The 22,594-nt window shown below is 37.6% G+C and overlaps 1 protein-coding gene across 1 annotated transcript; it reads right to left on the bottom strand.

Annotated features, from left to right (window-relative positions):
* Window positions 1-3,345: 3,345 nt before the first annotated feature.
* On the bottom strand, window positions 3,346-8,028 carry LOC115923754 (deleted in malignant brain tumors 1 protein-like). The gene is made up of 4 exons (XM_030985049.1): window positions 7,969-8,028; window positions 7,578-7,652; window positions 5,919-6,242; window positions 3,346-3,954 (listed from the first exon to the last, which is right to left on the bottom strand). Exons 2-4 carry the CDS (start codon window positions 7,621-7,623, stop codon window positions 3,623-3,625), a joined length of 702 nt encoding a protein of 233 aa, XP_030840909.1. The 5' UTR covers window positions 7,624-7,652; window positions 7,969-8,028; the 3' UTR covers window positions 3,346-3,622.
* Between the last annotated feature and the right edge of the window lie 14,566 nt (window positions 8,029-22,594).

The following is a 22,594-nucleotide window of genomic DNA, read 5'->3' as shown; positions in this document are numbered from 1 at the left end:
TTGTGTGCATTGTATATACCCTAATGTACTCGCAAGCATGAATTATTTGATTAAACATCAAACTAAGACCCTTACAGGGGATGAAATTCAAAATGTGAGGCCCATTACGAGATATTTCTATGTACGTTATTCAAGTCTTTATTCGAGATACGCCTACCAACATCCCTCACGCCATCCATATCCTCTCTCTGATTCTCTCCCCCCCCCTCCCCCTCTCTCTCTCTCTCTCTCTCTCTCCCTCTCTCTCATTGTCCCTGTCTATCTGTTCCTCCTTCTCTCTGTATTCTCTCTCTCTTTCTGTCTCCCCATCTTGTCTCTGTGTCTCTCTAGCTCTTCCACCTACGAGTCCCTTCCTCCCTCCTTCGAATTTCCCTCTCGTCATCTCCCTCTCATCTTCAAGCTCTCGTACCTTCTCCCTTCGTCTTTTATTCTTCATCTTTATGTCATTCATTATCTTGTCTTATTTCATTCAACCTTTTTTAATACTCTTGGTCTTCTTCTTCTTCTTCTTCTTCTTCTTCTTCTTCTTCTTCTTCTTCTTTTCGTGGGTCTTCCTCTTATTGGAGGCCATTTTTTTTCTTTCTCAGTTCAATTTAACACAATTATTTATAAATGAAACATTTGATTTTGTTGATATATAGGTTTTAGCTCGCCCATGATCCGAGCTTCACCATTGTCATTATTTTGTTTATTTGAATGATAAAGTGACGTCGTCAACCATGGAGGCCATTTTATTTCTACTTTTTTCCCGTCTTTTATTGTTGTTCCATTTTAGCATTGCATATTGGTCTCGAATGGCGGGAAATGTTTTTGAATGACTGATACACATCACTATGCGTACGTTACTATATGCGTGCTCTTTCTCCTCAATGCATTTATCATTTTATGATCACCCACTTATCCTAATCATAGTAGAAAGAAATTCGCTGTTCAACATTTATACTTTAGAGGTGTTCATGCCATGGTTCATCTAATGGATAATGATTCATTGCACTCCTGGTCTCCATGGTGATCATTCTGCTCATCTCATTTGTTTGTTACCAAATAATGGTTTCATTTAGGGGGGTATTTCATGTCTTTTTTTTTTCTTTCGGGGGAGGGGGGGGGGGACGGCCACAAGTAATACAAAATTAATCATATTATTTGTGTACGATAGTAGATTCAGTGGAAATGATTATCCAATATTTAGATTTGCACTGTTTGCCTAAATGAATTATGTAACAGAATTAATCCCCCGGACATAATGTCGATAATCAGAGTACATTGGTGAGCATTAACCAAACTTGCTCTATCACTACTTTGTATTTATTTAGTGTGTATCTTCTGTGTCTATATTTTGAATGTTTCTTCACAGAAAGACATTAAAAGTTTATTGAATACTTGGATAAAGCCATTAACCCATGGACATACAGAACAAACTACTGTTTGGAAATCGTCCCACTTTCCCAACCTTCTTCCAACCGCATTTAGCATTATTTGGTTCGAAAACATAATGCACAATCATAACAATGGATTCTCTCTTGTTAGGTGTAACACATGCTGTAAAAACAGCTTAATTTTAATAATTTCACAGCAACCAACAGCAAAGAAGGAATAAGAGTAAAGGAAAACGTTTTGCATCGAAAGTCATATTTCTAATTGAAATGTAGTCTTGACCGATGCTGAGCATGTAGAGGCCTATATCATCCATACGAAAGCACTATAACATACCCTATTATCTGACTATTAGAATACTAGGAATTCATTTATGTTCATTATAATTAAATAAATATTCCAAATACAGATACATATTTTGCACTCTACAGTATACATAATATAAACTGATGAAGGTATATTTATGTTCACACCGTAAAGTGTATCAGAAGATTAGATCTTCGTCATCGTCAGTAACACCTATGAACAACACATTTGAATAAAATAAGTTATTAATATAATTATACTGAAATATTATGTACAAGTAGCATATATGATTAACAAATAATTCATAGTGATTTTTTTATACAAGTGTCTCTAATCGGTTTACTTACTTAGGTAAATAATTCGATAGCTTCTGCTGTTCATGCATTCTCAAAATTTACGAGACTGCATTCAAATTCCGTACATATTGACATTGGGCTATTATAATGTTTCATGCTTTTGTGTGGCCAAGATATGAAACTCTTATTTATGAGTATGGACAGGATTGCAAGTATTTGAGCAAACATGATAATAGCCTATCACTTCAAGGAGTTTATATCATGCATACAGACTTGTTACTAACAATGTCTGAAAATTTCGGTTCGTATCTCGTGGTTCACATGGTTCCATTAATTTCATATTGGAAATCTAAACAGAATATAAAAGGAGCATATCAATTAAAAGTAAAACCTCAACAAGACATAACATGAACAAGATAAGAACGTATCATTTCCATCGTTTCTCTAAAGCAACCCCGATAACTTCAGCATTAGCCTATATTCTAGAAAATATATGCTGCAATACGTAGAAATGTGACTTTCAAGCATTCTTCCTTTAAGATGAGTTCATATCGGCATAAGTTTATCTACAGCGGGGCAGCTAATGCCGGTATATACACAGTGCTGGAGAGCGAGAGATTGTAAAAGTCCGAAATTAAATATTCTACCAGCAATATTTACAACGCAATTTTTCTTAAATTTGTAGGCACACTTTGTGTATTTGATCGAACCCCCACTTTTATGACATCGAAAAACCTCGGCGTTTAAAAAAAATGACATATCTTATTGATTGATTGATTTTATTCGCCAAGCCTCAACATACAACAATATGTAAGAATAACAGATAAAAATTAAGTCAGCTTGAACAAACCCATGAAAGCTTATTTCCAGTGGGGTCCCCGACATATACACAATAGACCAGTTCACGGTTAGCACATTACTGCAATGACCCCGAATATCCACAGATCTTAAAACCATGAAGAGGTCCCACTTTGTACATTTTGAAATAATCACTCCTACAGCGATGGAGGTGCTATAGAAATAGCCTTTGTTTCCCCTTTTCAAAGAATACTTCCACCTGTGTATCATGGAGTGCACTGAATGTGCATGAATGTATAATGTTACATAACTTTCATGAGCACGAATCCAGTATTTCGTCTCCGTTAATTTCAAAATTTGTTCTGCAATGACCTTTATCTGCTCATGCTCAGACTGCAACCGTGAACTGGCTTATTAATAAGTTAAAATCTTATTATTTACAGACAGATAAGAAAAAAAACTTATCAAAGATAATAATAACACAGAGCTCAGTGAATAAGCGCTGGTTGCCATTTATTCCACCCCCCCCCCCCCCTCAAAAAAAAAAAAAAAAAATCTTCATCTGTCACATGATATATATACATATTCATTATCTTCAAGACTTTTCTCAATATATTCATGACCTGGCCCAAAGACTGAATATTTGAATTAAACTTATCGACTACAAAATGTTTACCTAGAGTTTATGCGTATCCGTCCAAGAAGAATTTTTCATTAAAGATATCGGAATCTCAAAAGATTTTTATTTTTTATTTTGTTATACTTACCATTGGAACAATACTAGTTCACCTTTCCAGTGGATGAATGTACATTAATCTACGAAAGAGGGTTCTAAAATATCACATCACTCAGATCGAGCAGTCAACTCCAGCATCTTCAGCGTGTCCGCAGTAGTGGTTGTTCCATCCGCCATTACTACAATCAGTCAACCTGGATTCATTTCCCGAACAGCCGACATCATCGAGGTATATCGGGCCAGATCCCTGTCCGTATGTTGCACGACTCCTGGCTACACCAACATTGCCTGAGTATCCAAGCTGTCGACAAACTACCCTCGCATCAGAGTCATCCCAACCGTCATCACAGACTGTCCCCCATTGACCTTCATGGAAGCTGATCTCAACCCTGCCTTCGTCTGAACTGTAACCGTCAACCAGCCGGATTTTTCCCTCAATTTTATCTTTCAAAACAATAAAACGAAGGAATAAGACCTCTATACAGTGCGTAACAGAAAAAAACGAAAACGAAAACGAGAATTATCGATGTTTTATTATAACTTAATCACAATTAATTTATAATTAATAAATGACACATATCTGTAAAACTTAGATCTTCCTCTTTCATTTGATGCAACTCATATGTTGCATATTTCACGCATGAGTGATTAAAATGAATTTGAAGAGAGGAAAACAAAGAGTCATTTGGCGGACGGAATCTACATTTCAAAGAGAAAATCACATTTCCAGAAAGTTGAGTATCTGCCCTTCCATATGACACCTCAGTCAGGAAAAATTAGCTAGGAATAACAAAGTTCTATTTGTTTCAAGTATTGATTGCATTTCCATAATTTTATTAAACGAATTTGTTTTCACTGGCTGCCTGCCGTACGTAGCAACAAACGGAATTAACAAAAAACTTAACTCCGTTTCGTTGACAATCAGCCGTAGTCGAAAGACATTATGCATGGCTGATTGTCAACGAAACGGAGTTAAGTCTTTTGTCAACTCTGCTAGTTGCTACGGCAAGCAGCCAGTGAAAACGAATTCGTTTGATAAAATTATGGAAATGCAAGCACTACTTTAAACAAACAGAACTTTGTCATTCCTTGCTCATTTTTCCTGATTGAGGTGTCATATAAAAGAGCAGTAACTCAACTTTTCAGAAATGTGATTTTTCTCTTTGAAATTCAAATACCGTCCGCCCAATGACTTTTTGGTTTCCTCTCTTCAAATTCATTTGTTATCACTCATGCGTGAAATATGCATCAAAGGAGTTGCATCAAACGAAAGAGAAGGATCTAAGCTTTCCAAATTATGTGTCATTTATTAATTATAATTGTGACTAAGTTATGATAAAACGTCGATAATTCTCTGTTTCGTTTTTTCTGGGACGCACTGTATAGTATGAGACTCTCCCAAAACAGTAACCCTATTTTACCCGTATGATTTCACCCCTCATTGCCAAAAAAGGGTCAAAAGTTCGACCGTATAGTCGTCGGGTTAGCCCCGAGAGTCCCCAAAACTAACTCGAAAGCCGGGTCGACTTCATGCCATGTACCTCAATCTAAAATCTTTGCCAGTAGAAAGTAATGAGACTGAACATTACTTTAACACACACAAATAATATAAAAACAGACAAAATTTTCTTCGGTATGGGATGTCTGATGCCTCCTAAAAACTTGTATCAATTTTTCTTTTTAGGTTCAAGGACCACATTTTGTCATGAGAAAAAGGTTGCGACTTTATTACAAAAGCATAAGAAGTGAAAAATAAATAATGTTTTTCTGCCCCCCCCCCCAAAAAAAAAATGCTCTGGTTCTAGTTTAGACAAAGTGTGCGATTAAAGATTAAGTTGAGTTCTGGTCATGCGATTGCATTGTGAAAGAAACGGTGTGGAATCGATCAGAAAAGGTTAATGATCTAGCATATGTAAATATGGTGTGTACTGCAAGGTTCTTGAGTCATTAAAATGATAAAAAATTTGGCCCAGTCTCGGTAAAGTTACAAACACTGTACACAGAAATACGTATATGGAACTGCACGAACATGTGGCGTAAAAATCCGTCCCGATTTTTATGCTGTTATATGCCATATTTAGAATATTAAGACATTTGAAGAGCCATGCTTTTCAGGGAACATTAATTGTTATCTGATGTTCTTCTACACTTGCATAATGACAATGATAACGCTCACAAATTATTTTTCACCTATTCCCAGAACTCAACTTCTCTTTAAGTCGAAGAAGAAGTCCCCATGAAGATATTAGGAGCTCTCTGCATCAGTGTTGAAGATATTTACACAAAATATTGGAATGATAAGTTCGCCTACACGTTGGAAAAATGTACATGTATCTACGAACAGGGGTTCTTTGTATCTACAAGAAAAGGCACTGTAAATATCCTAAGTATGAATGGTTGCAACCTACCTCCACAGTAAACTCCAGCATCTTCAGAATGATCGCAGTTTTGGTTGCCCCATCCGCCATTACTGCAATCAGTCAACCTGGATTCCTTTCCCGAACAGCCGACATCATCGAGGTATATCGGGCCAGATCCCTGTCCGTATGTTGCACGACTCCTGGCTACACCAACATTGCCTGAGTATCCAAGCTGTCGACAAACTACCCTCGCATCAGAGTCATCCCAACTGTCATCACAGACTGTCCCCCATTGTCCTTCATGGAAGATCTCAACCCTGCCTTCGTCTGAGCTGTAACCGTCAACCAGCCGGATTTCTCCCTCAATTTGATCTTTCATAATAAATAGAACGAAGGAATAAGACCTCTAGTATGAGACTGTCCCAAAATAGTCACCCATTTTACCCGTAAGGATCTTGCGTTACGATAGTCGCTATAAAGAGTGACGTGATTTTCGGGAGCTCCCTTATTCGCACGCTTAGCTACTTGGCAAAAAAGCAAATCATCCCGCTCAACCTTCGAAGCGGGACCTCAACTGGGACTATCGGGACAGATCCCTGTCAGCTCGCATCTTCCGACACTCCAACCAACCCGGCCCCTTCAAACTTTGAAGTACAATATTTGTTCGGAAAGGAATTTCTGACATTCGTTCAATGCTTTCTAATTTTGAGGAAGCTCTAGCCTTCCAAGATGCTCGTACTCAGTGGCGTACGCAGGATTTTTTTTCAAGGGGGGGGGGGGGGGGGGGTTAGTTTAAAATCGACTCAGTTTTATTATTTTGCTCCCAAAAATGTGAAAACCGGCCGAAAAGTCGCTCAGTGGGAGAGGGGGGGGGGGGGGGGGGGGTTGGTAAGAGGATAATTTTTTAAATTTTTTTGGGTCTCGAAATTTGAAAATTTGACATTCCGTTCCGTTGGGGGGGGGGGGGGTAAGGTCATCTTTTGTAGGTCAGCCATTGGCAAAAAAAACTCAAAAGGGGGGGGGGTTTCAGAAAAAACATACAAAAAACATACACATAAAAGAAGAAGGGGAATAAAGGGGAATGACTTAGAAGCCCGCATTTTGACCCATGAAACCCGTCTGCAGATGGCAGAGTTAGCTGAAAATAAACTGGAACGTTTTTCTCGGAGAAACAACTTTAGATTGTCGGAGTACCTTATTGCCCCAATGAGAATGCTATGGATGTCCCAAAAGATTATCTCAGGAGATATTTCGGTACGGAAAACCCACAAATTGAACGTGCCCATCGAGACGGCCCCCAAATGAAGGATTTGCCACGTCATCTTTTGGTAAAAATGCTGTCTTTTCAAGACAATAGATATGTCGTTTTCCAGCAGAGAAAAAAATCTAGAAAGTTAGAAAATATACGTCATAGACGATATAAAAGGATAGAGAAGAGAAGAAGAAATGGCTAAAGGAAGTCAATGTTGCGTTTCTTTCCGGGACGCGTTATCATTTCTTTGCCGGAAAATGGCGTGAAGGGCGTGGCACATTATAACACCATTCTACCGAGCCACTACCAGCGCTGAAGGGCGACACCTCCCTAGGGGAACTGTCGCTTAGTGATACTCGCATCGACACAGCTAGTTCAAGTGGCAACGGAAATACCCACGCCCCGCCCCAAGGCCCCAACCATAGATCGAGATGGTGTAAATGAAGTTTTCTTACGAGTAGTTGTGGTATAATGTGAGGTGGTGGATTCCGTGGTGGACATCGTTGTGGCGTCTTGTGTTGTAGTTGATTCTGAAGAAGAAATATGATATAAACACCTTATGATACACCTGAAGACATTTAGATTTCGTGAGATAACAAAAATAAAGATGTTAATTTCTACTTTGTGAAGATTAGATTTTTGAGAAAAACAGATTAGTGCAACACATTACGTTGTACAAGAAAGGAGACATGAAGAGAAAGAGAGAGAGGGACAAAGAGGAAGAAAGATAAGGGGGAGAGGGGGAGAGAGGGAGAGACGGAGTGAGGTGGGAGGGAGGGAGGGAGGGAGATAGAGAGAGAACAAAGAGAGAAAAGAGCGACAAAAAAATAAATGAAGTTTTCTTACGAGTAGTTGTGGTAGGATGTGTCGTGGTGGATTCCGTTGTGTACTTCGTTGTGGCGTGTTGTGTAGTAGTTAATTCTTAAAGCAATATGATATGGGGATGGTGGTAAGCGAGGAAGGAAGGAAGGGGATGCTTAAACGTACTCGTACTCGTACATAATTATTAATAATGGGCCTTCCATGCTTTCGGCGGCAGTGCCTTGGACAATCTTTGACAATTTCCATTTGCACCGAAATCACCCACTTCCTGTGTGAGCATGACTGTGTGAAAAGATCATGATTCTTAACGCCTATCCTTTATATACTATTGCATATTTCTACGTCTGAAAATATTTCGACATTGACTCCTCTCTGACCTCAGAAATGTCTCAATTTCTAACTCATGCATACATTTTAGTGGTTGATAGGTTCTAAATTGTATAATCATCATTATTGTTCAAGAGTTATGATATTTTAAATCAATCTACAAGTTGGACTGACATATCATAACTGTTATGATCATCACTATAAACCTAAAACTCACCAGCTAACTTGCAAACGAAATGTCGTTTAATACCCTTCAATACGGCGGGAAACGAGGGCATGTATTCTGGCACTGTGGGCATCAATTCACCATTTACAAGAATCGGCTGGCAATGATTATCCTCCGTATGCAACACTTCATCGGCCATGTTTGTAGACCCCTGAGCGTGAGCTGAAACACATACACATATACAGTGCGTCCCAGAAAAAACGAGATCGAGAATTATCGATGTTTTATCATTACTTATTCACAATTATAATTGACAAATCACACATATTTGTAAAGCTTAGATCCTCCTCTTTCATTTGATACTACTCGTATAATGCATATTTCACGCATGAGTGATTAAAATTAATTTGAAGAGAGGAAACCAAAAAGTCATTTGGCGGACGGTATCTTAATTTCAAAGAGAAAATCACATTTCCAGAAAGTTGAGTATGTACCCTTTCCTATGACACCTCAATCAGGAAAAATAAAATAGGAATAACAGAGTTCTGTTTGTTTAAAGTAGTGCTTGCATTTCCATATTGTATTAAACAAATTCGTTTTCACTGGCTGACTGCCGTAGCAACAAACGGAATTAACAAAAGACTTAACTCCGTTTCGTTGACAATCAGCCGTAGTCGAAAGACATTATGCATGGCTGATTGTCAACGAAGCGGAGTTAAGTCTTTTGTCAATTTTGCTTGTTGCTACTGCAGGCAGCCAGTGAAAACGAATTCGTTTGATAAAATTATGGAAATACAAGCAATACTTTAAACAAACAGAACTTTGTCATTTTCCCGATTGAGGTGTCATATGGAAGGGCAGATACTCAACTTTCTGGAAACGTGATTTTTCTCGTTGAAATTCAGATACCGTCCGCCAAATGACTTTTTGGTTTCCTCTCTTCAAATTCATTTTAATCACTCATGCGTGAAATATGCATTATGCGAGTAGTATCAAATGAAAGAGGAGGATCTAAGCTTTTCAAATATCTGTCATTTATTAATTATAAATGTGACTAAGTTATGATAAAACATCGATAGTTCTCGGTTTCGTTTTTTCTTGGACGCACTGTACAGAATGTTAATACGTCATTAAATACACAAAATGTAAAGTTGACTTGTATACACACAAAAAACAAGATCGCAAGGAAACAACAAAGAATCAATACTAAAAAATAATCTCATTACTTTCGTTCAACGGAGTTCAATCTGAATAATTATGTTCGGAGACCACTAGAATACGCATCTTCTGCTCTCTCTCTCTCTCTCTCTCTCTCTCTTTCTCCCTCTCTCTCTCTCTTTCTCTCTCCCTCTCCCTCTCTCTCTCCCACACACACACTCTCATCCTTCTCCTCTCCACACTCCACATTTCTGCATTTGTTACGGAAGTTCCCCCGTGCTGCCACCCCCTACTCAAATTTGTCTTATGTCACTGGTCCGGGAAGGGTACCGAAGAAGTGATGGGGACACATGCCATCAGTTTAATTGGCCAAACATGGGGAAGCAGAAAGAGGGTTGATCAGGAACCGGTCAAAAACATTTAACTACCTGTCGTGTCTTCATTCGAATCACGACATAACAGGTAGTTTTATTTTTGACCGGTTCCGGCTCCCTATAAGGGAACCATCTCCCAAACAATCATGATTCTACCTCCCTACCTTTCTTTACTACCACGATCACCTAACTTAGACTTAAGCCAAAAAAATATGAGATTCTATACTTAGTCGGGTCAGAAAAGAGTTTGACCAAAAACAATTGCAACATGTATTTGCCAGCGTTACATCGTATAGCTGGCAAATGTTGTTTATACGGCAATACGTGGGAACACTAATTGCTATCTGGCATGCGTTGAGTCGAAGGTGTTTAATTTGAATATGAAAAGAGGGGATGCGAAATAAGGGAGCGGTGTTTAAAGGGGCTTTCACACCGGGCCTTGCGTAGAGTTGCGTAGAGTTGCGTAGAGTTGCGTAGCGACTACGCCGATCGTACGCAACCCTACGCCGATCGTACGCAACCCTACGCAACTGTACGCGGAGGGACGAAAATGGGTACGCGAGATGAACGCAAAAAATTAAACATGTTTATACTTTTTCGCGTACCTTCGGCGTAGACTTTCTACACAGAAACTACGCAACTGTACGCCAAGCCTACGCAACTGTACGCCAAGCCTACGCAACTGTACGCCAAGCCTACGCAACTGTACGCTAAGCCTACGCAACAATACGCTACCCTACGCCAGTCCGACGAAGCATTAAAAACGTATAAAGATTTTTTGTTGTATATACCTGGATGTAAACTTGGCAGGTATTGATCATTATTTTGAAGGGAAATGCTATTTTTGTTTAAATGTGTGCGTTCTCACATTTATTCTGTTCATGAAGAAAAAGTGTTTCTTTGACTTTATGTTGTATTCTTGCTGGTAATTATGTTTGTACTACTACAAGGATTTTCAGACTGACATGTTTTGCTTGTTATGGTTTATTCAATTTGTGATGTTGACATCTCAGGCTGTTGATATAATAAACAGAGATAAGACTCACAAACTGATGCCTAATGCGAAATGTTATTATGTTTTGTGGAAATCTGTATGTACTTGTGTCGGTTTGTTTGCTTGTGTGTACGTTTATGGCCCTGTTTGTATGTTTGTAAAATAATTTTGTTTAATTGAAATGAGCAATGAAATAATTTTGTCTCACTCTGTTAGTGAGACTGAGTGAGTGTGTATGTCAGAAGTAATAAATGACTAACACTTATATCATTACATTGTCACATACATATACGCTACGGACAAAGGACAACAGCTATCGTCTTCAAACTTTCAGGAAACTGTTATGGAATGATATTTACAAATGAGTGAAAAAAAGGGATATGGTCAACAAATATCAGACTTCTGTCCACATTTATTCACAAATCAAAATAAGCGCTCTTTTGTTGGCGTTTTGAGGTATCGAATCACATCATGTGACCTTGCAATGTACATCAACAGAAAGTTCATTTATTACCCTTGTGAATGAGAATAATAATGTAGTACATCCACAAAAATGCCTGCATTTTTTGGAAAATAGTATCTTGAACAATGTAACATTACTGCAAATTAGCCTCAGCAGTTGTTAATACCTACTAAAAAAATTGAAAAAATAACGGTCAAAACCGTGTACCAAATGCCACTTTTGGCAACCCTACGCCAGGCCTACGCAACCCTACGCCAGGCCTACGCAAGCGTACGTAACCCTACGCCAATTGCCTACGCCGTAGGTACGCGGTGCCTACGCACAGGGTACGTAACTATACGCAAGCCTACGCAAAACCTACGCAGGGACTACGCCGAAGCATCAATTTATTCATGAGTACGCAGCTTAACTTCGGCGTAGTCGGTACGCAACACTACGCAACTCTACGCAGATCCGGTGTGAAAGGGGCTTAAGAGGAGTCGTTAGAGACTTTTAGGTGACTTTTAGGTGATTATTTGTGATTTGTGGTTATGTTAAAAATGTAATCTTCAAACTGTTCAATATTTGCATGGCGGCTATTTTGAAATATAGTACAACTGTTTCTCAGCAGAATATTTTTCAAGAATTCCACCTGGAATGTGTGCAGGGAGGTCACCTGAACACGTTGATACCAAACAAACTTTTACTATATCAAATGTCTCAAAACCCTCAAATTGGACATTTGCCCCCAAGGTAGCTGATGTAGCCCGTGATTATGCTCCTAATTAATTTTTTTAAAAAGGAATAAATTCATTCTAACTCTCACCAATGACGAATGAAGTGCAGAGAAGTAAGATCATGGTTGTCAGGGTAACAGCGGATGTATGTCTCTGCATCTATTGTATAGTCAGAAAGAATAGAAATCAAGGGATTCAGCACTGTAAAAGTAAACCCGTTTTCTCACTCTTACGAAAAGTGATGTAGAAAGATGAAGATGAAACCCTGAAACTACTGGATTGGCTTACATATAAGGATAGGGATAACGAAATTAGTTTGATGGGGAACGCTTTGCGAAACATTCTTAATGTTTTTAATAACACATGAGGTCATCAATATAAGGTAGACATAACAAAATTGAGATTTCTAAGAAATGGGAAATGTTGATTCCCCACGTCCCTTACAAAAAATACATTCATATTTCATGTTAGTTTTGTCTGGTATTTCTTTGAAATATTTATGTATACAATTCAAATATTGATAAATTTGTTATCCAATACAATCGAACATTATCATCGGATTCTATGATTAAACCCCATATGACCCTTGATTCGTCTTACCTTTATATAAATTGTTCTCTGCTCTTATCTTGTATAGATACTTTTTCAGTCGAACAACAATCTTGAAGTTTACGGCACCAACAGTTATTTTCCAAAGAGGAAAAACGTGGAAGGGTGCTTTTTTGCACACAAATAACAAATTGAAAATTCTTTAAGTGCAATAGGTCCATGTACGACACTACAATCTGGCGGCTGGTCGTAATTGATTTATGTTTGGGATGTTATAGAGCGGGTGTGTTCCTGCTGAAGGAGCTTTACAGACAATGGCTTGCTCAACGTTTGTGGTAGATATTGGATACCATCGGACCAATCAGAGAGCTGCATAGTGTGTACCTATATTCCCTGCCATGTGTACATCAATTTGGCGATATATTTTAAACGTTATAATAAAGGGTCTATCTACGAAATAAAAAGATAACTGCGCACGCACGCCGAGTAGCCGAGAAGCCTGTTTCTGATACAGAACTGTTATATTTTACAGTTCTGTGGTTTCAGATCGAGCAAAGCTAGATTTCTATGCAATCGAAACCGGGCTGACCAGATTAAACGTATACAAACAAAAGCAGAAATACGAAGTTGTAGACCATCTAGAAACTCCTAATAAATTGCGATACTGATTAATTTATTATATTATTACAAATTTTTCTTTTAGTGTTCTTTACTGATAACTTAATTTTCTTATATAACTGAAGATATGGCGTATATATTCAGTACCGAATGAATGCCATAAAACTACTACCAACAACAACAACTTATATCTACGAATTAATATGCATCGGCGGATCTAGGATTTCGGAGGGGGGGGGGAACCAACGTTTGCGCAAAGCGCGCTGCCCTAGCATTTCTGGATGGGGACCAAGGGCCCGCCTTAAGGCCCCAATTGTGGTGCAGAGCCCCAGACGTTCTCGAGTTTTAGCAATTCTGAACCTTCAAAATAGCCGTCTTGAGCGATAGAAGGACATTCACTCTCTTATGGACAATTTTATAGAACAAAGGGTTGTCTTAGGAATCACTTTTATCTTTGCGGATGAGGGCCACTCCCGGAGGAGCTAAGGACCTAAGGAACCCCCGGACGCTCTCGAGTTTTAGAACTTCAGAATCTTTAAGATAGCCGTCACGAGCGATAGCAATAGTGATTTTCTTCTTGATATTCACACAGTCCCTATCCTTTCATTTAATAATTCATCTCTAATATTTTTACAAAACTGGTTTTTGTATTGTTCTACCAACGATAACATCCTCTCAGGTTCTTATTTCGTAATCAGTGTAGCGATTCTTTCTCGCTTTTCCTCTCTTCTTCTCTTTTACCTTCTCTTATCTTTCTTTTCTATTTTGTTTCCTTTTCCTGGCAGGTAACTAATTGGCGTGGGGTCCAGGGGGCGAAGCCCCAAGAAGCTCAGGGGTTTAAGGAATTTTATAACGGTCAGGCAGGCATGCAGGAGCCCGCCTTAGGGCCCCTGTTGGGGTCGAGGGGGTGGAGCCACGGAAACTTAGGGGTTTTAGGCATTTAATTACGGTCAGATGAAAATATTTTGATACCTTATTATTTTGTGACACTGGCAGGACACTAATTGGCGTGAGGTCCAGGGGGCCGAGACCTCAGAAGCTCAGGAGTTTTAAGCATTATATTACCGTCAGATTAGCATACAGCCGTCCGCCTTAGGGCCCTAGGTGGGGTCCAGGGGGCAGAGCCACCGGAAGTCAAGGGGTTTTAGGCATTTAATTACGGTCAGATGAGCATAGTTTGATACCTTTCCCATTTTATTTCATTCTTTTTTTTCCCTTCTTTTTCCCCCTTCTCCCCCCTTTTTTCCCCCTCTTTCCCCCCTTTTCTTCCTTCTTTTGTTTTTTTCATGGGGGGGGGGGGGGGCGGCCCCCCTGAATCCGCCACTGCATCCAGATCGCCTCGGAAGTGATAGGTTGTCCCATCACCTTCACCAACGGTAATTATTTGCTTATTATGTCATTCATTATCTTGTCTTATTTTATTCAACCTTTTCTCTTTTTTAATACTCTTGTCTTCTTCTTCTTTTTCTTCTTTTTTTTCTTTCTTTCTTCCTTTTCTTTTTCTCGTGGGTCTTCCTCCTATTGGCCATTTTCTTATTCTTCTTTTTTCTCAGTTCATAAAAGAAAAATGTGACATAAGTATTTGCTTGCATTTGAATCGATCTTGATTATTTTCATGTTATTTTTTTTTAATGATATAGTCATAGTGATATAGTGAAGTCGTCAACCATAGTTTTTATGTTTTCATTTTAGCATTACATATTGGCCTTAAAGGCCCACTGCACTACTTGTAGCTACTTGCGCCCTCTATATAACAAACAATGCCTTATCGGTGACCATTGGTCCCCCATGATCCTCTTTTTCTTATGTTAACTGAGAGCTGAGTTGATGAGATAACCACCTGTCCAGTGACCTTGTAGGGCGCTCTAATCCCTCCTGTAAACTATGGCAGATAAGCTTTGAAAATAAACTCCAGTACTGGTAAAAAAAAAAAAAAAAATTCTCACAGAATCAAACGAAACTTACACTGAATGTTCAAGATTACAAATAAATGACATGTGCCAAACAATTTTGGAAGAAAATGTATACTGGCTGAGTAATGAGCATAGAAAGACAAGGAAATCAAGGTAGTACTAGCCCCGACACCATGTGTGTTGTCCCATATATAGCTTTCTATGTGAGTGCTTGTTACTTTACCAAGACTCGGTCAAATTTATTATGATTTTGATGACTCCAGAACCTTGCAGTGCACACCAATACTTACATGCTACATGATCAACTGTTTCTGATCCTTTCCACACCTTTTCTTTCACAATGCAATCGCATTACGAGTACTAAAGTTTATCTTTAAGTTGTTTTGAATAATTGATTCACATCACTATGGCTACATTATTTTTTTTGCTTATGGTTTCTCAACACTGCATTCATCAGTTTACGTTCATCTACTTATCCTAATCATAATAGAAATAAATTGGGTTTTCAACAATTAAACTAATCGAGGTGCTCATGACATAGCTCATTGAATATATATTAGGGACTTTTAGATTTGCATGGACTGATACGTGTGACGTCCATTCAAAGCAGTGAATTAAAAGGACGTCGATCGTAGCAATCCACTTTGTCTTCCTGCCAATCTAAAAGTCCCTAATGATGATGTTGTACGTCGTGCATGGTGCATTGCACTTCTGGTCGCCATGACGATTTCTCTTTGTTGCCAATGTGGAGAAATAATGATTTCATTTTGGCAGGTTTGCAGATCAGTAAAAATTCTCCCTTTTTAGAGGTATTTTATGTTTGTTTTTTCCACGGGGGGGGGGGGGGGGTAGCTATAAGTAAAACAAATGAATTATATTATTTGTGAATAATAGTGGATTCAGTTGAAAGGAGTGAAAATCGAATACCTTGACGGATATACAATATTTCGATTACACTGTATGCCTAAATATGTAATAGAATAAATCCCCGGACATAATATCGATAATCAGAGTACGTTGATGAGCATTAACCAAGCTCTCTCTATGTCTATAGGTTGCATTTCTATCGAATATATTTTTAAGTCTTTAAATTTCCAATGTTCTTTTAATACAGGAAGCCATTAGAGATTTATCGAATATACAGCCATGATCCCAGAAACTTTCATTTGGAAAAAGTTCCTCTTTGCTAACCTTCTTGCAACCGCAAAGCATTATTTGGTTTCAAAACATAATGCACAATCATTACAATTGATTCTCTATTTCTGGGTGTAACACATACAGTATTATTTAATTTCACAGCAACCAACAGCAAAGTAGGAATAAAAGTAAAGGAAAACGTTTTTCAACAAAATGGTAATATTTAAATTCCGAAAGTCATAATTATTTCTAAATGGAATGGAATTTCGACCGATATACTGAGCACATAAAGGCCTGTATTATCACTACGAAAATACTCTAACATATCCTATCATCTGTACTATCATCGACCATTTCAAATACAGTAACAGGTTCTTAACGGTACTGCCCCTTCGTACTTATATGGGACATCATCAAGTTATATCAAGATAAACCGGGCATGGTAGCTCAGTGGTTAGAGCGCCCGCCTCATGAACGGGAGGTCGTGAGTTCGAACCCCGGCCGAGTTATACCAAAGACTTATAAAACTGGACCGTCTGCCTTCTAGCTAGGCGCTCAGCATATTAGATTGGAGAAGGGTAGTAATAACATATTATGTTATGCAGGGCCTGCTGGTCCGCTGGAAGAGCGGTTTCATAACTGAAGTGGCTACCCTGGGTAAATAAAACGTTATTATTATTATTATTATATATCCCAGTTAGGAATTAATGGTCCGCCGCTATGAATCTCCTCCAGATTCAGGACCAGATACTTGGTGGAACGTGCCTTCAGCAACCTAGCAACCATCATTATGGAATGTGTTTCCTCTCCAGCTCTAAGATGACCCGCCATCAATGATGGTTAAGCTCTAGAAAAGTACATCTTCTCCTCTCTTTTGTAACCGATTTCAAGTTGACATTTATGTAATTTAATCTTAATCTTAAATCTCGACTTTTAACCTATTTTTTCAATTAAGCATTGTGTTTAGAATATGTATGCATTGTCATATTTTACTCTACGTTTGCGTTAGTGATTCCATTGTCATATTAAATGATTTTTTTTTTCTTGTCTTAATCTTTAATCATTTAAGTAATTATAGAATATCATTATATAATTATATAATTATCTCATAGAGATGGCAACATAGTATGCGCTATAATATAAGCCTCACACTTTATTGATTTTATATTTTTTGCACTCTTCATGATGCAGGAAAACAAATCCCACGTTGATTTAAAAAAAAATCAAAATATAATTAAAAGTAAGCTGCTAGGTGCATATTTTTTATTTTCAGAGTAAAATCTATCAGAAGAAGTATATATTCTTTATTGTCAAACACCTTTGTACAAGGTTTGCGAAGGAAATAATTGTTAATGCCTGAAATATATAGGATTAACAAAACATTACAATAATTTTGATGCTAACCGGTTTACATTGGACTGGTCAAGTTTCACTTCTAAATTTTTCCTCCAAAATAGATTTTTGACATCTCTCATGAACTCGACAAGTCTCGTCCATTGCGACTCAATGTGCGTGCAGTGAATATTCAATAAATAATAAACTCGCAAATTATTTATATGATACTCTAACTGGATTAAAAGACCCTTACAGGAGGTGAAATTCAAAATGATAGGCCTACCATGATATTTCAATGTACTGTCTTTATTGAGGATACACCTATCAACACCCCTCACGGCATCTATACCTTATCTCTCTGGTTCTCTCTCCCCCTCTCTCTCTTTCTCTCTATGTCTCATTCTGCCTTCTCTCTTTCTTTCTGTCTCTCTCCCTCTCTCTGTCTCTCTCTTTCTTTCTGTCTCTCTCCCTCTCTCTGTCTCTCTCCCTCTCTATGTCTCTCTCTCTCTCTGTATATCTGATTCCGTATCCCTCTTGAACGAATCCCTTCCTCCCTCCTTCGAATTCACTCTCGTCATGGCTCATTGCATAAATAATTATGATATGTGTATGTCGTGCACGATGCGTTGCACTCCTGGTCGCCATGGCGTTCATTCTTTCTCATCTCGTTTCTATTTATTACCAATGCTTTTCTACTTTTTAAAAATATTTTGTTGTTGATACATTTTAGCATTGCATATTGGCCTCGAATAGGGGAAATTGTGTTTGAATAATTGATTCCCATCACTGTGCCTACATTATTATTTGCTTGCGTTTTCTCAAACACTGCACACATCAGTCTATGATCACCTAATTATCCTGATCATAGTAGAATTAAATTGGATACTGATGATATGTCGTGCACGATGTATTTCACTTCTGGTCGCCATGGCGTTCATTCTTCCTCATTTCGTTTCTATTTGTTACCGATGTGGAGAAATAATGGTATGATTTAGGCAGGGTGGTGGTTTAGTTAGAAAGAGAGAAAGAACATTCCCTTTTTAAGGGGTATGGTATGTTTTCTTTTCTTTTCTTTCGAGGGGGGGGGGGGGGTGGGTGGGGTAGCTGTAAACTTAACCAATGAATCATTTTATTTGTGAATGAAAGGGGCTTTAGTGAAATTCAAAATGTTATAGAACTACCATGATATTTCTAGGTATAACGTCTCTATTCAGGATACACCTATCAACGTCCCTCGCGGCTCTCTGGTTCTCTTCCTCTTCCCCTTTCTCTTTCTCGCTCTGTCTCATTGTCTCTGTCTATCTGTCCCTCTTTCTCTCAGTATTCTCTATCTCTTTCTGTCTCCCCTCTTTCTATAGTTTATATCTGTCTCTGTGTCTCTCTAGCTCTTCCACCTGCGAATCCCTTCCTCCCTCTTTCGAATTTCCCTCTCGTCATCTCCCTCCCATCTTCATGCTCTCCCACCTTCACTTTGGTCTTTTATTTGTTATCTTTATATCATTTATTATCTTGTCTTATTTCGTTCAACCTTTGTTATTACTCTTAGTCTCCTTCTTTTTTTCTTCTTCTTTTTCTTCTCGTGGGTATTCCTCTTATTGGAGGCCTTTTTCTTTTCCCCCTTTTTTTTCTCAGTTTAAAACATAATTATTTATAAATGAAACATCTGATTTTGTTGATATAAGTATTAGCTCGCCCTTGATTCGAACTTCATCGTTGTTATATTGTTTTTTTTAAAATTATTTATTTGAATAATTTAGTGACGTCGTCAACTATGGAGGCCATATTCGATCTACTCTGTTTTCGCTTGTATTGTTGTTGGCCTCGAATGGCGAAAATTGTTTTTGAATAATTGATACACATCACTATGCGTAAATTATTATTTCGTCCTTGTTTTCACGAAGTGACGGTAGTGAGGAAAATCGTAACGCAAAGTGAATGCAATTTTTTTTCACTACCGTCACTTCGTGAAAACAGCGACGATTTGCTTGCGCTTTCTCATCAATGCAATTATCATTTTATGATCACCCACTTATCCTAATCATAGTAGAAAAAATTCGCTTTTCAACAATAATAGCGGTGTTCGTATCACGGCTCATCAAATAAATAATGATTCATTGCACTTCTGGTTTCCATGGTAATCATTCTGCTCATCTCATTTCTATTCGTTACCAATGTTAAGAAATAATGGTTTTATTTTGGGGGGTATTTCATATCTTTCTTTTTTTTTCTTTCGGGGGAGGGGGGGGGGACGGCCGCAAGTAATACAAAATGAATCATATTATTTGTGTACGATTCAGTGGAAATGATTATACAATATTTAGATTTTCACTGTTTGCCTAAATGAATTATGTAACAGAATGAATCCCCCGGACATAATGTCGATAATCAAAGAGCATGAACCAAACTTGCTCTATCACTACTTTGTATTTATTTAGTGTGTATTTTCTGTGTCTATATTTTGAATGTTTCTTCACAGAAAGACATTGAAAGTTTATTCACTATTTGATAAAGCTATTAATCCATGAACATACAGAACAAACTACTGTTTGGAAATTGTTCCTCTTTCCCAACCTTCTTCCAACCGCATTTAGCATTATTTGGTTCGAAAACATATAATGCACAATCATAACAATGGATTCTCTCTTTTTAGGTGTAACACATGCTGTAAAAACAGCTTAATTTTAATAATTTCACAGCAACCAACTTCTCTCTTTTTAGGTGTAACACATGCTGTAAAAACAGCTTAATTTTAATAATTTCACAGCAACCAACAGAAAAGCAGGAATAAGAGTAAAGAAAAACGTTTTGCATCGAAAGTCATATTTCTAAATGAAATGTAGTCTTGACCGATGCTGAGCATGTAGAGGCCTATATTATCCATACGAAAGCACTAAATGAATCCCACTCAAACATTTAAATAAACTGATGAAGGTATATTTATGTTCACACCGTAAACTGTATCAGAAGATTAGATCTTCGTCATCGTCAGTAACACCTATGAACAACACATTTGAATAAAATAAGTTATTAATATAATTATACTGAAATATTATGTACAAGTAGCGTATATGATTAACAAACAATTGATAGTGATTTTTTAAACAGGGTGTCTCTAATCGGTTTACTTACTTAGGTAAATAATTCGATAGCTTCTGCTGTTCATGCATTCTCAAAATTTACGAGACTGCATTCAAATTCCGTACATATTGACATTGGGCTATTATAATGTTTCATGCTTTTGTGTGGCCAAGATATGAAACTCTTATTTATGAGTATGGACAGGATTTCAAGTATTTGAGCAAACATGATAATAGCCTATCACTTCAAGGAGTTTATATCATGCATACAGACTTGTTACTAACAATGTCTGAAAATTTAGGTTCGTATCTCGTGGTTTACATGGTTCCATTAATTTCATATTGGAAATCTAAACAGAATATAAGAGGAGCATATCAATTAAAAGTAAAACCTCAACAAGACATAACATGAACAAGATAAGAACGTATCATTTTCATCGTTCCTCTAAAACAACCCCGATAACTTCAGCATTATCCTATATTCTAGAAAATATATGCTGCAATACGTAGAAATGTGACTTTCAAGCATTCTTCCTTTAAGATGAGTTCACATCGGCATAAGTTTATCTACAGCGGGGCAGCTAGTGCCGGTATATACACAGTGCTGGAGAGCGAGAGATTGTAAAAGTCCGAAATTAAATATCCTACCAGCAATATTTACAACGCAATTTTTCTTAAATTTGTAGGCACACTTTGTGTAGTTGATCGAACCCCCCCCCCACTTTTATGACATCGAAAAACCTCGGCGTTTAAAAAAAATGACATATCTTATTGATTGATTGATTTTATTCGCCAAGCCTCAACATACAACAATATGTAAGAATAATAGATAAAAATTAAGTCAGCTTGAACAAACCCACGAAAGCTTATTTCCAGTGGGGTCCCCGACATATACACAATTAATAAGTTAAAATCTTATTATTTACAGACAGATAAGAAAAAAACTTATCAAAGATAATAATAACACAGAACTCAGTGAATAAGCGCGGGTTGCCATTTATTCCACACCCCCCCCCCCAAAAAAAAAAAAGATTATCTTCACCTGTCACATGATATATATATATATATATTCATTATCTTCAAGACTTTTCTCAAAGATTGAATATTTGAATTAAACTAATCGATTACAATATCTGCCCTGAACTCGCCGGCAAAATGAATAGCACTCACGCTCTTTCCAATCAAAATCAAAAGTCTCTCTTTTTAAATCCGACAAATCCTAGCGAAATCATTTATAATATTACCCAATCTCTTAACAACTCAAAATCTCACGGTTTTGACAAAATAAGTATGTCTCTCCTAAAAGAAATTATATATCCACTTGCAAAGCCTTTAACTCACATATTTAATCACTCGTTATCGCAAGGTGTTTTCCATGATCTATTAAAAATAGCTAAGGTCAATCCCATTCTCAAAAAAGATGATCCCCACGAAATTAGTAACTATCGTCGATTTTCCCTACTTCCAAGTTTATCCAAAGTCTAAAGTATATTTCAAATCAATATGACTTTAGGAAAATTTACTCACCTGATTTAGCATTAATTCAAATTTATGACAAAATTACAAGTGCCATAGCTAACAAAGAGCATTTTATAGGTATATTATGTGACTTGAGTAAAGCATTCGATACGCCCAATCACGTTACTCTACTCTCCAAACTCAGTCATTGTGGAATTCGGGGTCAGTCACTCTTATGGTTTCAAGATTATTTAACAAACAGAAGACAATATGTTACATTTAATAGTTATGATTCTGATCCTCTTTTAATTCAATGTGGTGTTCCTCAAGGCTCCATCTTAGGTCCACTGTTATTTCTTCTTTAT

The sequence above is a fragment of the Strongylocentrotus purpuratus genome, unplaced genomic scaffold (genome assembly GCF_000002235.5).
Source record: "Strongylocentrotus purpuratus isolate Spur 01 unplaced genomic scaffold, Spur_5.0 spur5_scaffold_14, whole genome shotgun sequence".
Classification (NCBI taxonomy): domain Eukaryota; kingdom Metazoa; phylum Echinodermata; class Echinoidea; order Camarodonta; family Strongylocentrotidae; genus Strongylocentrotus; species Strongylocentrotus purpuratus.
This window is presented reverse-complemented; position numbering and strand designations above follow the sequence as displayed.